Below are 15,213 nucleotides of genomic sequence, written 5' to 3'. Positions count from 1 at the left end.
AGCAACAGTTAGAACTGGACATGGAACAACAGACTGGTTCCAAATAGGAAAAGGAGTATGTCAAGGCTGTATATTGTCACCCTGCTTATTTAACTTCTATGCAAAGTACATCATGAGAAACGCTGGGCTGGAAGAAGCAACAAGCTGGAATCAAGATTGCCAGGAGAAATATCAATAACCTCAGATATGCAGATGACACCAACCTTATGGCAGAAAGTGAAGAGGAACTAAAAACCCTCTTGATGAAAGCGAAAGTGGAGAGTGAAAAAGTTGGCTTAAAGCTCAACATTCAGAAAACAAAGATCGTGGCATCTGGTCCCATTACTTCACGGGAAATAGATGGGGAAACAGTGGAAACAGTGTCAAACTTCATTTTTGGGGGCTCCAAAATCACTGCAGATGGTGATTGCAGCCATGAAATTAAAAGACGCTTACTCCTTGGAAGAAAAGTTATGGCCAACCTAGATAGCATATTCAAAAGCAGAGACATTAGTTTGCCAACAAAGGTCCGTCTAGTCAAGGCTATGGTTTTTCCACTAGTCATGTATGGATGTGAGGTGGACTGTGAAGAAGGCTGAGCGCCGAAGAATTGATGCTTTTGAACTGTGGTGTTGGAGAAGACTCTTGAGAGTCCCTTGGACTGCAAGGAGATCCAGCCAGTCCATTCTGAAGGAGATCAGCCCTGGGATTTCTTTGGAAGGACTGATGCTAAAGCTGAAACTCCAGTAGTTTGGCCACCTCATGCGAAGAGTTGACTCACTGGAAAAGACTCTGATGCTGGGAGGGATTGGGGTCAGGAGGAGAAGGGGACGACAGAGGATGAGATGGCTGGATGGCATCACTGACTCGATGGACGTGAGTCTGAGTGAACTCTGGGAGTTGGTGATGGACAGGGAGGCCTGGCGTGCTGCGATCCATGGTATTGCAAAGAGTCGGACCCGACTGAGCGACTGAACTGAACTGAAGGCCCCTCCACCATGTGGTTCTGGGGCTGAATGTGTGCAGACAGGGTGGATGGCTCCAAACGTGTCTATGGGGTTCAGGCCTGGCAACTAAGGGACGAGGGATGAGACAGAGGTGGCAGGAGGAGTGGACTTGGGAAGGGAGGCCACTGGACATACAAAGGGAGAGTTTGGGGCGGGGGGGGGAGGCTGTGAGTATGATTGTGATAGAGTCCAGGGCAAAGATGGGGGCAGGGTCCTGGCATCACCTGGCCTAGAGAATCTAGAAGCTGGGATATTCTTCTAGAAGATGGACAAAGAGTGAGTGCAAAAACTGTCCAGGCTGAGGAAAGTGTGTGCAAAGGCCTGAGGCGTGTGGGAGAGGGGTCTGTTCCGCAGAAAACTCCCACAGGAAACACCCACCCACAGCTCCCCACTCACCGCCAGGGACCCACCCTGTCCTTCAAGGAGACCCTAGTGAGTGGGGCACCTCTTCCAGGGGCTGCAGGTGAGGAAGGATCTGAACCTGGAAGGGCGGGAAAGGCCACATTCCTAAAGAGGAGGAATGCCTTTGATCCCAGGCCTGGCTCAGGCCACCCAGTCCCCTCTTCCAGGATCCCTGAGAGGCTCACAGTTGTAGAGCAAGGCCCTGGGCAGGGGCAGCTCTGGAGTCTGCTGACTGACCCTAAGCAAGGTCCTGCCAGGCTCTGAGCCCTGTATGTGCGTCAGAAGGTTCTGTGTCTGTCCACCGCCCCTTCCCCCAACACTCAGGGGCAGCCCTGCTGGGACCACTGTGCATTGTGCCCAGCTGTTCACGGCTGGAGGCAGGGCTTCCACTCAGGAACCGAGGCTTTGGGCTCTTCTCCAGCCAGGGTGACCGGGCTGGGACCAGGCTGGGACCAGGCTGCACGTCAGGTGGCCAGGCTGATTTGCTTCCACTGTACCTCCTCCCTCCCCAAATGCTGTCCCTTGTCCTGTACTACAGGAGGAGGCCCCCACCCCCAGGGAGGCTTCCCAGTTCCATGCGTCGTCACAGGCCTCTCCTCCAGGATGGCTGTCCCTGAGAGGAGTCCGGAGTGGGAGGGAGAATAGGGAGCCATCACAAGCTACTTGTGGGAAGGTGGGGCTCTCTCCCTCTCCTGGGAGGGGCAGAGAAGCCCCTCTCCTTTGGGCCCCCACTAATGAGAACACTGCTGTAGTCCACACTCCAACAGGCCCCCAACAGGCCCCCAACAAGCCCACTAAGGAATGCTCATTAGCGAGGAGGTCCTCTCCCATGTGTGTCTGCTCAGACCTCTTGTCTATTACTTGGCTGCACAGCCCAGCATGTGGGATCTTAGTTCCCTGACAAAGGGGTGGCACCTGTTGCCCCTTCATTGGAAGCGCAGAGGAGTCAATCCCAGGACTCTTCCTTTGAGCGCTGTCTCCATCCCTGCCGACCAGCACCTGGACTACTGCCATCTAGGGCTGACAAACTTGGGATGGACTATTTGGGTACTGTCGGGCCCACATGGGGAGACTTGAGGCCCAGAGAGGTGAGAACCATCACAACTTATCAGCAAGCAGCAGAGCAGAGTGTGCATCTGAGCCCCTCAGGCTCGGCGAGCCGTTTCCACGCGTTCCGGATCCCCAGGCAAGAAGGCGCTGCCCAGCAACCCTTGGACAAGCCTGCGTGGGAGGCCAGAGACCTGCTTTTCCTATCACCTCTCTGGGCCTAGCATCTCGGATGCCAGGACCATCTATGACTGCAATACTCTGGTCTTTCCGGAAGTGTAACCGTGGAAGATCCCTGCTCCTCTGCGACACAGCCCTGCAGTTGGGATGAAACCTTCTGGTAAACTCTCCTCCGCGAGGACAAAAGGGCGTTAGTGGGGAGGTGGGTAGCGGGGAATGCCGCAGGGCCGCTGCTCTACCTGGTCAGAAAGCTCAAATCCTGCAGGTTCCAGAGGCACGCACTCTGGCAAATCTCAGGCACCGTCGCCATTCATCTCTGACCCTGATTCCCTCCTGGATGTAGAGGCAGGGTGGCAGGGAGCCGCCCAGCCTCGGGCAGAGTGGGAGGGGGTAAGCCCCGAGGAGGTGGGCGCACTCCGCCGGGCCGGGAACGGACCGGACGGACTGCAGGATCAGCCAGGGACTCCCTCCCCAGCGCAGACAGCCCTGACTCCGTAGGGAAAGCGCGGCAGGCCCCGCGCACGCGCGCCGCGCTAGTGGAGCCGCTTTGTTCCAGGGCTACCTGCGGCTCCATTCACCACCTCCGCCGAGCCAGCCTGCCTGCCACCCGCAGCCAGTACCGCTGAGGCCCCGCCCAGCCCGCGCTGGGTGGAACTTTCGGCGGGCCCCGCCTTCCCTCTGCCCCGCTCCTTCGGCTGCGATTGGCGCTCTGTGTGGTGCATCCCGCCTGTCATTAAAGTTGATTCGTGAGTTAGGAAAGGTGGGAGGAGAGCAGATTACAGAGGGGGCCCCCCCTCCCTCCCACCCCGGTCCTGTGGAAAAGTCACGTGGCGCTTCACTCCGCGCCTGTCACCACTCCGCTTGTAAAGCTTTCTTAAAGGTCCCGCTGTCTCTTCCCAGGGCCGGTCCTTTTGGGGATTTCTACACTAGCCCGCGGAGGGTGGCACGGCCCTGGGCCTTCCTACCTTCGCAGCTGCCCAGTCCTACTTTACCCCTCGGGTCTGCTGGAGTGAGACGACCCCTCAGGTCTCCAACGCAGAGCCCTCTTTGGGACTGTGCAGCCGCCTGAAACGGTGACCGCCTAGGCGCACGGGGAATGGCACGGAGTAGGTGTTCAGTTCCCGTTTGCTGAACTCGCTGGGAGTTGTTCATGAATTAGTGGAGTCAACAGGACTTCGGCTCAGCTTGATCGCCCCTTTCCTCCGCTCCATCCCCGGGAGACTGCGGGAATGTAGGGGAGAGGATCCCTGGAGCGGGTCCCCCGAGGACAGCTCTTGGGACAGGCACAGAACTGGGAGCTCCGGGATAGGGCCCCTGGGAGAGTTGTAGTGGGTTCTGAGCGGCAGCGCTGAAGCCGAGCGAAGGCCAGGGGGCTGGTCTCCGGGCTTAGGGGACCGCTCGCGTGCCCGCAGACCCCGTGGGGAGGGGCGGCGGAGCAGCGGCGCCTTTAAGCTCGGGAGCCGCGGCGCGGCCCCGCCCCCCCGAGGACGCCTGGGCGCGCGGCCGCCTGAGACGCTGTTTAATTGGGGCTGTCAGGCCGCGGAGCGCGCGGAGGGCCGGGCGGGACGGAGGCCGGGAGGCCGGGAGGCCGGGGCGGCGGGCGAGCAGCTCGGCGGGAGGCGGGCGCCCGGAGACGCGGCTGGGGCCCGCGCGGCCGGGGCGCCGTCCCAGGGCAGGGCTGCCCGGCCCCGGCCCCGGGCCGCCCGCGCTCCCCATGAAAAACCAGCTCCGCGGCCCCCCAGCGCGGGCGCACATGTCGGCCTCGGGGGCGTCGGCGGCTGGGGACACCGGGGCGGGGTCGGAGCCCGGTGCGGGATCTGGATCTGGCGCCGGCACCGGGGCAGGCGCGGCGGCGGGCGCAGGGGCCATGCCCTGCAAGAGCGCCGAGTGGCTGCAGGAGGAGCTGGAGGCGCGCGGCGGCGCGTCCCTGCTGCTGCTCGACTGCCGGCCGCACGAGCTCTTCGAGTCGTCACACATCGAGACGGCCATCAACCTGGCCATCCCGGGTCTCATGCTGCGCCGCCTCCGCAAAGGCAACCTGCCCATTCGCTCCATCATCCCCAACCACGCCGACAAGGAGCGTTTCGCTACGCGCTGCAAGGCAGCCACCGTGCTGCTCTACGACGAGGCCACGGCCGAATGGCAGCCAGAGCCCGGCGCTCCCGCCTCGGTGCTTGGCCTTCTCCTGCAAAAGCTGCGCGACGACGGCTGCCAGGCCTACTACCTCCAAGGTAAGGGCGGCAGCGAGACCCAGTCTGGAATTGGGGCGCTCCTGTGGCTCCCGGATGCCCCCGAAGGAGGCGGCTTTCTCTCCCCGTGCCCGGCCTGTCCAGCCGGCGCCACGTCTCCCCCGCTCGCATCCTCCCCTCCAGGGCTCCCGGCCCAAGCTGTGCGGGTGTAGGCTGCTACAGTAGCCCCCTCTACATCCCTTTCCGGGCATGATCTGAGTGGTCTGAACAAACTTTTCTCCACTTGGGCTTTCCTTTTTTCCCCATTGTTGGGGCTATGGTAGCTCCCAGGTTCCCCTGAGAGCCGGGCAAAGGAGGGAGGGTGCCCTCCTGGGCACCAGTTCAGCTCCTCCAGCCTGGAATGGGTGTCCCTGGAAGGCCAGAGTTAGGACAGGAGCCTTTAATCACCACCCTCAGCCCTGCCAGGGCAGAGGGAGAGTTTGGGGGACTCCGAGTATACCCATGTGGGGCTTGTCACTAGGGAATCACCACCTCTTGGAAGTGCTTGGGGCAGGGCTGTAAGGAGTGTCCCTTGCCCCAGCTCTGGTTTTCCAAGACCCCCAAGTCCTTAGCCAGCCACCCCAGAGGTGGTGGAAGGGGGAGGCAGCCCTGGGAGGCGAGTGACTGCAGCCGGTGTTTCCAATTAACATTCCAAAATGGCCTCTTGCTGGCAGCGGGGCGGGCAGACGAGAGGGGAGGGGAGGCCTGCGGCACCCTCGGGCGCAGGGCCCATGCTTAGCTGCAGCGCGCTCCCCATTTCTTGTCCCTGTATAGCCCCCAGCAGCCTCCCCTTCTGTGGGTCCAAGGCCAGGGTCAGGGTACCTTGAGTTCTAAGGTGGGTTATGCAGAAGAGGAGCCAGGACCCCTTTTATGAACTTGCTCCTGCTGGGGGACAGAACCAGCTGATACCTTCACTACCCTCCCTGGCAGTGGTGGGGAGTGGGGGCAAGCGCCGGATTCCCATTTGAAGGCCCAGGCCCTCTGCCTCGAGCTGACCCAGATGTAGCTCTGGCCTGTGATCTCTTCTGTAAGAGGGTTTGCAAACCCAGAGGTATTGGCCTGAGATGGGGTGGTTTGCTTTCCTTTACTGCTTAGCAATTACTGAGCACCCATGGGTGCCTGATGCAGGGGAGCTGTGGAAGAGGCATGGGCTGGATTCTGTCCTCAAGTGCCCTAAAGTCAGTGGTGTGGCTGGCGCCCTGAGGCCCTATGGGTTAGGGTATGGTGCTCAGGCATGGTACTGTACCACTTGGGGGTCTCAGTTTCCCCATCTGTAAAGCAGGCCACAGGACAGATGAGAAAGCAGGAGAGAGGGTACATGTGTAAATACTCTGCACTGCCTGGGTTGCCCGTTGCTGGTGGCGGGCCCTTGCTGTGGGGAGCCCCGTTTAGGGACACTGGCCAGTGGCCCTGTCGGCCTCACGCGGGCCCTGTCCACCCCTACCCCCACCCGGGGCCACAGGTGGCTTCAACAAGTTCCAGACAGAATACTCGGAGCACTGCGAGACCACCGTGGACGGCGCATCCTCGCCCAGCGGCTCGCCGCCCGCCGCGGTGCTGGGCTTGGGGGGGCTGCGCATCAGCTCCGACTGCTCGGACGGGGAGTCAGACCGAGAGCTGCCCAGCAGCGCCACCGAGTCAGACGGCAGCCCCGCGCCGTCCAGCCAGCCGGCCTTCCCTGTTCAGATCTTGCCCTACCTCTACCTCGGCTGCGCCAAGGACTCCACCAACCTGGACGTGCTCGGCAAGTACGGCATCAAGTATATCCTCAACGTCACGCCCAACCTGCCCAACGCCTTTGAGCACGGGGGCGAGTTCACCTACAAGCAGATCCCCATCTCTGACCACTGGAGCCAGAACCTCTCCCAGTTCTTCCCCGAGGCCATCAGCTTCATTGGTAAGAGCTCCTGCGCTCAGGCAGAGGGGCAGGCGTGCGTGTCGAGAGGTGTGGGGCTCTGGGTGTCGCCCGTGCCTGGCTTGGGTACCTCTGGGCCTGTCGAGGCTTGTGTGGAGCCCTGCGTGTGCCAGCCTGTGCCAATGGGTGTACCGAGGCCCACTGTGAGTCACCGAGGCCCTCGGGGCCAGAGTGGGGCCCCGACTCGTGGGCTCTCCACAGCTGCTGGAGCAGCGTGGACTCTGCTGTCCAGACACCTTGGGTTTTCTGGCTGTGCTGTTTGGAGCTCAGACCTCCCACGGTCTCACTTGCCCTGCGTCACACCTCAGCACGTGTTTCTTGAAGACAGGCTGTCACGGTGCCTTTGGGCTCTACTGTGCACCTGAGGGGGCTGAAGGGTAGTCTGGAGCCAGAGGCCCACCCCGACCTGGCAGCTCTTGGGACATGCTGACCCAAAGAGCCTCAGGGTGGCCTCAGATGTTCCCGGCAGCCTGTGGGGCTGGCTCGGTGTCCAGGCGGCGAGGGGAGGCAGGGGAAGGCCTCCCCCACATCAGCGCGCTCTGCCATCTGGCTCTGCGCCCTCTGAGCCCCTGCATCCGCAGCCTCGGCTGACTCGGGCTCCTTATCTCTGACCTCCCTGCCCGCTTCCTCTCAGCCAGCTGGAAGCTATCAGTCGACAGGTCACCGTCCCTGGCTCGGCCACCCCTGGGATTCAGGAAAGGGATACGGCACGAGGGGTGAATGTAACCTCTGAGGCTGGGGACCAGTGTTCTGCCCAGCCTCCGGGCAGCGTTTTCCCGCTGGCGGCTGTGTCCAGTGGAGGGCGTTTTGGTGTCAGCTGGGCCGGGCTAGCTTTAATAACAGGAAGTGGGAGGCTTCCCCGCCTCATCCGCTTACTGGGAACCAAAACTAGGTGCCTGGCTGGGAGGAAGGAAGGAAGCTGGGGCGGGGGAGGGGTTGTGTCAGGGGCTATCCGGAGCTTCCCTGCTCTGCCCTGAGGACGTGCCCAAGAGGGTATGGGTGCCACCTCAGCACTCGTGGTCTCCCCAGCGAGGCGTGGGGTGAAGGGGGTGCTGCACGACTTTCCAGGGCTGAGCCTGATTTGTAGGTGCTTTTATCCCCCTTGAAGGCCCCTTTACATCAGGGGAAGGGGATAGAACAGGATATAGAGGTGGGGGGAACCATGCTCCCCATGTCACAAGAGAAGGAAGTGAGGCTCAAAGATCCCACAGGACTCGGGGATGGCCGGGGCGGAGAGGGGATGAAGCACTGGCCTCCCCAAGACCCAGCCACACCCCTTAAAGAGCTAAAAATAAAGCCAGCAGGAAGTGGTTTTACTTGGGATCACCTGGGTTTGGGGACCAGGCTTCCCCATTATCTTGGTGTATCACCACCACTGGAGGCTTTTCTCCACCACCCCCCTTATCCTGCCCCAAATTTCAAGGTCAGATGTGTTCCCCGTGAATCTGTGGCGTCTGTCTCTTCCCCTGCTGGTCTTACCCCCAGTCGGTCCCTGAGTCTGGATGAAGCACCTACTACATCTTCAGCCCTGGGAATCCTCATGTGGGGTTGGGAAAAGGGAAGTCGTGCCAGGCCCGAGACGGTGCGCGCCCCCGGGGAGCAGTCTGCGAACCTCCGCACCTCCTGCAGGAGTGGGCCCAGCTCCCGGGGCTCAGGTGGGAACCCCGCGGGCCCCAGGGCTGCCTCTCGTTCGTATCTGTCCCCAGCACGGCCTTGGCACAGCGATGCAGCTGCCCTCAGGTCTGGTGGGAAGAGCATAGGACTGAGCTGGTCAGCGGCTCAGCCAGCATGTGAGCTCCGACTGCGTGTCAGGAGCCTGGCGCCACACTGGGGAGGGTGCGGGGAGAGGTGACGGAACTTGAGTGGCTGTGTTGGGAGGTGTCACTGGCACACGGGCCGGGGAACAGTCGAGGAAGTGGGCTGGGTGGGCCCCACTTAAGATCCACTGGTGAAGCTAGGCTTGGCCCTGGGCCCCCATCTATTCAGGAGCAGGACTCAGGCCCCCGGGGACTGGCTGGGCCCAGTCCAGAGCTGAGCGCTGCCTGCTGGTCCCTTGTGGAAGGGCCTCCATGATGCCCATGGCCCGAGGAGGCTCTCGGGGCACCCCTGGAGCTGCCCCAGGAGGTGGGCTAGCAGGGGTGAGTGCTGCGTGTTAGCAGGAACCCTTGTGTGGCCTTGTCACTGCGTGTGTCTGCCTGTCTCATTTACAAGATAACCTTGGTAGCCATGCTGCAGATGACCCGAGAGGACGCAGGTGACTCCTCGGCACGTCACACGTAGCACACAGTTCCAGCAGTGGGAAGACCGGCAGCAGGTACAGGGCTCGTGGAGCCCTCCCTTGGCTCAGATCTTTCTAAGGGCCCTGTGAGTAAGCAGGTCTGTCCAACAGAGCAGAAACCGAGGTGCAGGCATGTCAGCTGGAACTGTGGCAGAGCCCCTCCACGGTCACACTCTTGACCTCGACCCCAAGTTAATGTCCCACCCGCCTGGGACTTCACCAAGTCCCTCGAGAGTCGGGCGGCACCAGTCCCTTGCCGTGCCCCTCTCTGTGCCCGTCCCTTGGGAGCTCCCTGGAGGAGGCACCAGCCTGACCCATGCCCATGTATTGCAGACGAGGCCCGCTCCAAGAAGTGCGGGGTCCTGGTGCATTGCCTAGCAGGCATCAGCCGCTCGGTGACCGTCACAGTGGCCTACCTGATGCAGAAGATGAACCTGTCGCTCAACGACGCCTACGACTTTGTCAAGAGGAAAAAGTCCAACATCTCACCCAACTTCAACTTTATGGGGCAGCTGCTGGACTTCGAGCGGACGCTGGGGCTGAGCAGCCCGTGTGACAACCACACCCCCAGTGAGCAGCTCTACTTCTCCACACCTACCAACCACAACCTGTTCCCACTCAACACGCTCGAGTCCACGTGAGGCCGGGGGCAAGGGGCGACGGGCCAGCCGCCCCCCCACACCGGGCCCCCACAGGGCCTGCAGGGAGGGCCCAGGCCTGCTGCCTCTGGCCCAAGGAACCCAGACATCACCTGTGCCCAGAGGTGAGCTCCCCTCAGCGACCCACAGCCAGGCCTCTGCCGGCAGGACTTTCCGGAGGGTCCCGAGGCGATCAGACACATGGATTTGGGAGCCCCTCGGGGCCTCTCCTTGTCCCAGGACACTCCTTTCTGCTGATGGCTCAGCCAGTTTGGCTGTTTTTTTAAAAGACACATCCACGGACCTGAGTTTACTTTTTACTTTTGGCAGGTAAACCCAAGCTCCCTGGAGCAGAGAGCGTGTTGAAGCTCTGCTTGATTGTTCCTTTTTGTAATGGAAAGTGTTATTTTCAGGCTATATGCAACAGTGGATTGTATAAACCAGTATTTCATCCCTTTCTTGATCCAGTGAGAGAGAGAGAGAGAGAGGTGTTATCAGTTTGTTTTTCTTCCTATTTCAAACAGCAGTTCTTGAGTTTTTGTTTCTGTTTTAATGGAAAAGACAAACCCCACATTGATCTTGACCAAATGCATTTTGCACATGTGTGAAGCCTCCGTTTCTGCAGCGGCCCTTAAAGGGGTGGTTCACTCCTCCCAGCAGGGGTCTCCCAGGCCTGGCTGCATCTTCTGCTTCGTGGAGCCCAACCTGGCGCTGCATTCGCCTGTGATGACCGCTGTGAGTGGTGGGCTGGACGGGTGACCTTTGCCTTCTCTGCCCACCCACTTGCCCTCTGGTGGTCGCTGCAGACCACCCCAGGCAGAAGAGGAGGCCACAGGGGACTGCCAAGCAGTAGCATTAACCCTCTGGGCTCAGCCCCGAGGAGGGCCCCAGGCCCTTTTTATCCGTACCCACTACTTCTGTCTCTCTCTCTCTTTCTAGCTGAGGGTGCAGGCCCAGTGGCTGGGGAAGTTTAGGTGGAGGGCGTAGACCTGCCTCCCAGGTCTCCTCCCCTACCCTGGTTGTTGCTTGGGTTCCAGCCGCCACTCCCAGCCCTTCAACCCGTGGAAGCCGGCCCTGTGCGTGCTTTGCCCATGCCTTGGATTAAGAAACTCACATCCATTTCAGTCCCGGGGGGTGAGGGGGTGGGGCAGCAAGGGCAGACAGGGAAAGGGGTGTGAGGCCTGTCCATCCCGCCACCCAAGCCCGCTGTCTGCAGAACAGAGCCACGGGTTCCAGTATCCTCCCCCAGTTTTGTTCCTTCTCCAAGCTCCGTTTTCCCGGATGGTGGAGCTGCGTGGGGGGCCCGGGGAGGGCCGGGGTCCCTGAGCAAGCCAACACTCAGCGTGTGAGCGAGGCCACGGAAACCCTGCCCCCAATGCATCTTACCTCACAGGGCTGGTTTTCAGGGATTCTTCAAGGCAGCAGGTGAAAAATCTTGCCACAGTTGAGAAATTGACAAGAAGCTTCCATGCTGTGTACATGGTTCTCTTTCTCTCTTTTACCTTTGAAAAGAAAAACCCAGAAAAATGCACCAGATTTGTGTAAATGAGGGTATGCCAACAAGGGTGGCCAGTTTTGCTTTATGATCTTATGAAGGAAGATTTGTGACCCTACATACACACACACACACACACACACACACACACATATATATATATATATATTCCCGAACCAGCAACGGGACTTTGTTTATATTGCAAATAAATATTATTTTTTCTTTAAAATGAGTGGTGTCTGATAAGGGCCAGGGCAATGAGGAGAAGCACTATGGCCATATCCAGGGGCCTGCTGGGCACTTGGACTGGTCAGAGGCGCCCAAAGCTGGGAGGAGCAGCTGGGGTGTGGGTCGGCAGGGACACTGGGGCTTTGGCCCCCTGGGTGACAGGGAGCGAGGTGTGGAGACGTTCCGTGCACCAAGGTCACACAGCAGAGCCCCTGCTTGCCCAGACACACCCAGCGTTGCCCACCTGGACGCTGCCCAGACCGCCCAGTTGCCCCAGGTCCTGACTGGCCCCCACAGCTGTGGCCCTTCCTCTTGCTGCTCTCGGGGATGGGACATGGGCTGTGTGTCTGTCAACCTCACTGTCCCCCGCACCGTCCCTAGGATGCCTGCAGGACCTGATGCTGGTCAGTGAGTGAGCCAGCCCCGCAGGAGCCAGGTCCCTCAGCCCCCCGAGCCACAGCATCCATTTCTGTGCAGTGGGGCCAACACACCCCAATGCCCAGTGTACTCCCGTTCGGGCACGATGAGCCCCTCACCTTCATTTTCTGGTCTTGACCTGGGCCTACAGGGGGCCCTGGTCCATGCCTGGCTTCCTCAGGGCAGCTGAGCGGCAGCCCTCCAGGCGGGCCCCTCTGGAGGCTTCAGACTCAACCCTGGGGGGAGCAGGGGACATGGAAGGGGCCTGGAGGGGCTGGAAGGCCATGGCCCAGGGAGCGAGGCCCCCAGTGGGAGACAGGGAACTGGGAGCCCCGCTGCAGGGGCTTCACCTCTGACCGAGTTGGCCCCAGGCGGGAACTCAGGGGTCTGGGTTGCTGACTCCTGTCTCCCCGTCTCTGCTGCCCGCCTGGCGTTATCCCTTCTGCTGTGGCCAGCACTGGACCGGCTCCAGGTGGCAGGTAGGTGGGCACGGTGGGAAGAGTGAGTGATTCAGCTGCTTCCTTAGGACTCCCCACCTTGGGGCCGCCAGGCTCCCTCCTGTGTCCCGCCCCATCTCTCCATGGGTTCGAGCCTCAGCTGTGTGGCTGTCGGCCTTCTCATCTTCCTTTCTTTGGCTGCGCTGGGTCTTGGTTTCGGGACTGGGGATCTAGTTCCCTGAAGGGAGGGAACCCGGGCCCCCTGCACTGGAAGCATGAGGTCTCAGCCACCAGACCACCAGGGGGAAGTCCCCAGCCTTCCCATCTTTAGAACTGGGGAACACCAGGCCTGAGGGGCGGGAGGAGGCGGTTCTCACAGTGTCGGCAAAGGGGCGGGGGCTGCTTTTGCTCGTGGGCTCCCTGGGGCCTGGGTCCTTCTGTGCCAGGGGCAGGCAAGGGGGTGGGGGCCTGAGCAGGCAGAAACTAGACCTTTGTTCCCTCTCGCTGCCCTCCGCCTGGGCTGGGGAAGCCCGCGGGTGCTGGGCTGGGGGCTGGGCCCTCGACAGCCTGAGTAAGTGCCTGGCAGTGCCGGCGTGCCCAAGCACAGGGCGGGGGGGGGGGGGGGGTGGAGCAGCAGTCTCCTCCGGAGCCAGTCCTCCAGCCAAGGGCTGAGGGGCAATGCCTCCTACGCAACCCTAGGCCTGGGGGCCTCTCTGACCCTCTGTCCTCATCTGCAGCAACTCCCACCTCACTGCCTGCCTGGCTGAAATGGAGACAGGGACAGGGCGTGGCTGGAGCCCTGGGTCCTTGCTCTGACCTTGGCCTAGGCCACACCCTGTCCCCACGTTGGGTCCCAGGTCGTGCCTCACGGGCCCTCACTCTTGAGCGCTTGCGATTCCAGTCTGTTTTGGCCATGCTGTCCCGCCGCCCCGTGGGCCCCGTCCATCCCAGGCATCTGGCTGAGGTCTGGCAGCCAGCGGGGCTCAGGGGCGCCTGGCCCCCTCTCTGTGCCCTCAGTCCATCTCTCTCCTCCTGACCTCTTTTTTTGGGCCTCCCTTTGGGCTCCCATTTTTGTCCCCATCTCAGCCCGGGCCCCCAAGGACCCCCTCATCCACTTGGCGTTCTCCCAGGAGGATCTGAGCCACTGACTCCCTCACTTGCACATTCATCCAGCAGCCGTTTCCTGTGCCGACTGGGCACATGTTCCCAGGAGTGGGAACACGCCTGAGGGAAGCTCAGTGATGTCAGGCTGGGTGGCAGGATAATGGGGCCTTGGCTGTCCTGTGATATATGAATCAGGTGCAACAGCAGGAGTGACTAAGGCTGGACGCAAGAAAGAACCTGCAACCTGTGGGGGAGTCACCTTGAAGCGGGTGTGACAAGGAGACCACAAAAGAGATGAACTCTCTCTCGGGGGTTCCTGCGCTGGGCCTGGGGCAGAGGGAGGCAGCCACTCCCCTTCCCCCAGGGCCGCTCCCCAGAGTGCAAACACAGTCATCCCCAGTGAATGGGGCAGGGCGGGGGCAGGCAGCAAGACTGTGCTGGAACCTGCCGCCACCGCCTGGCACACGCAGGCTGGCCCCCGGATGCCGTGTCTGCAGCAGGCAGGCCCTCCGCATCAGCGCCGATGCGGCCAGGAACACTCCTTAACAGAAGCCAGAGACGCTGAGCAGAAGCAAGGCCTGCCCACCCTGCTCCCCCAGTCTTCTCACTCACAGGGCTGGGAGCCTTCTCCCTCTGGGCCTGTGGAGGACCAGATCCACGGGCGCATGTGCACACACAGCCCCCTCATTTCTCAGGCAAGACAAGCCCAAGCAGGTCTCAGGGTGATGAAGGAGCCGCCTGCCTCTGACTCCAGCCTCCTCTCATCAGGGTGTGGCCGGTGAGGTCATCCCTTCCCAGGCAAGGCTATTATAGACCATCGTTAGCGACTCCCCAGGGGTAAGATGAGGCCTCAGCCCCACCGTCTCTGGCTGTGGGCCAGATGAGCCCTGGCGGACGACAGGGGACGCCAGCCCCTGCCAGGTCCACTTTGCTCAGGCAGGCAGTCCCCTTCCCGGGGCTGCTCGTCACCTACCTGCAGTGGGTACATCACCTACCCCCACGGCTTCTGCGCATCTGGAGGAACCCCATCCGCCTGCTCCACACCCACACCTCCTTCTCCAGTCCCAGGGCCCTTCCGCCCCTGCTGCAGGCCCAAGAGGAGTCACAGCCCCTTCTCCAGGGCTGGATGGGCCAGGAGGGGACTGGAGGGGTGTGGTCCAGAGGACAGGGGAGCCCCTGAAGAGCTTTAAGCCCAGGGCCGGCAAGATCTGGTTGTCACTAGAAAGACGCCCTAGAATGCAAGTCAGTGCAGCTACTGTGGAAAACAGTATGGAAGTTCCTCAGAAAACAGAAAGAGAATTACCGTGTGATCCAACAGTCCCACTCCTGGGCATGTACCTGGACAAAACTGTAAATCAAACAGATACACACACGCCTACATTCACAGCAGCACTGTTCACTAGTCAAGACAGGAAAACAACCTGTATGTTCACTGACAGATGGACGGGCGAAGACGGCGAGCTGCATACACCCAACAGAACACCACGCGGCCACGAACAAGAAGGCACTCAGGACAAGCGCGGCCCACAGACAGACCCGAGGACGCCACGCTGAGCGGAGTCAGCCAGAGAAAGACAAGTGCTCCCCCACACCACTCGTGCTGGAGTCTAAAACCTGCCCCACGCGCACTCATCTGTGATGAAACGGATGCAGAGAACGGACAGGTGGCGGCTGCCGAGGGGTAAGGGAGGAATGCAGTGGGAAGCGGTGGGTAGTGATGTGCGCCGTTTGTATACAGAGGGACAGACAAGGTCCCACTGGAGAGCACAGGGAACTGTAATCAGTACCCTATGATAAACCATAGTGGAAAAGCACATTTTAAAAGGAATGTGTGTGTGTGTGTGTGTACATATAGAGC

The 15,213-nt window shown here is 60.9% G+C and overlaps 1 protein-coding gene across 1 annotated transcript; it reads left to right on the top strand.

Annotated features, from left to right (window-relative positions):
• Positions 1–4,227: 4,227 nt before the first annotated feature.
• DUSP7 (dual specificity phosphatase 7) lies at positions 4,228–11,398 on the top strand. Its single transcript, XM_040247113.1, has 3 exons — positions 4,228–4,846; positions 6,306–6,740; positions 9,370–11,398. Exons 1-3 carry the CDS (start codon positions 4,330–4,332, stop codon positions 9,675–9,677), a joined length of 1,260 nt encoding a protein of 419 aa, XP_040103047.1. The 5' UTR covers positions 4,228–4,329; the 3' UTR covers positions 9,678–11,398.
• The last annotated feature ends 3,815 nt before the right edge of the window (positions 11,399–15,213 follow it).

Source organism: Oryx dammah, unplaced genomic scaffold (assembly GCF_014754425.2).
Source record: "Oryx dammah isolate SB20612 unplaced genomic scaffold, SCBI_Odam_1.1 HiC_scaffold_9, whole genome shotgun sequence".
NCBI classification, from domain to species: Eukaryota; Metazoa; Chordata; class Mammalia; order Artiodactyla; family Bovidae; genus Oryx; species Oryx dammah.
This window is presented reverse-complemented; position numbering and strand designations above follow the sequence as displayed.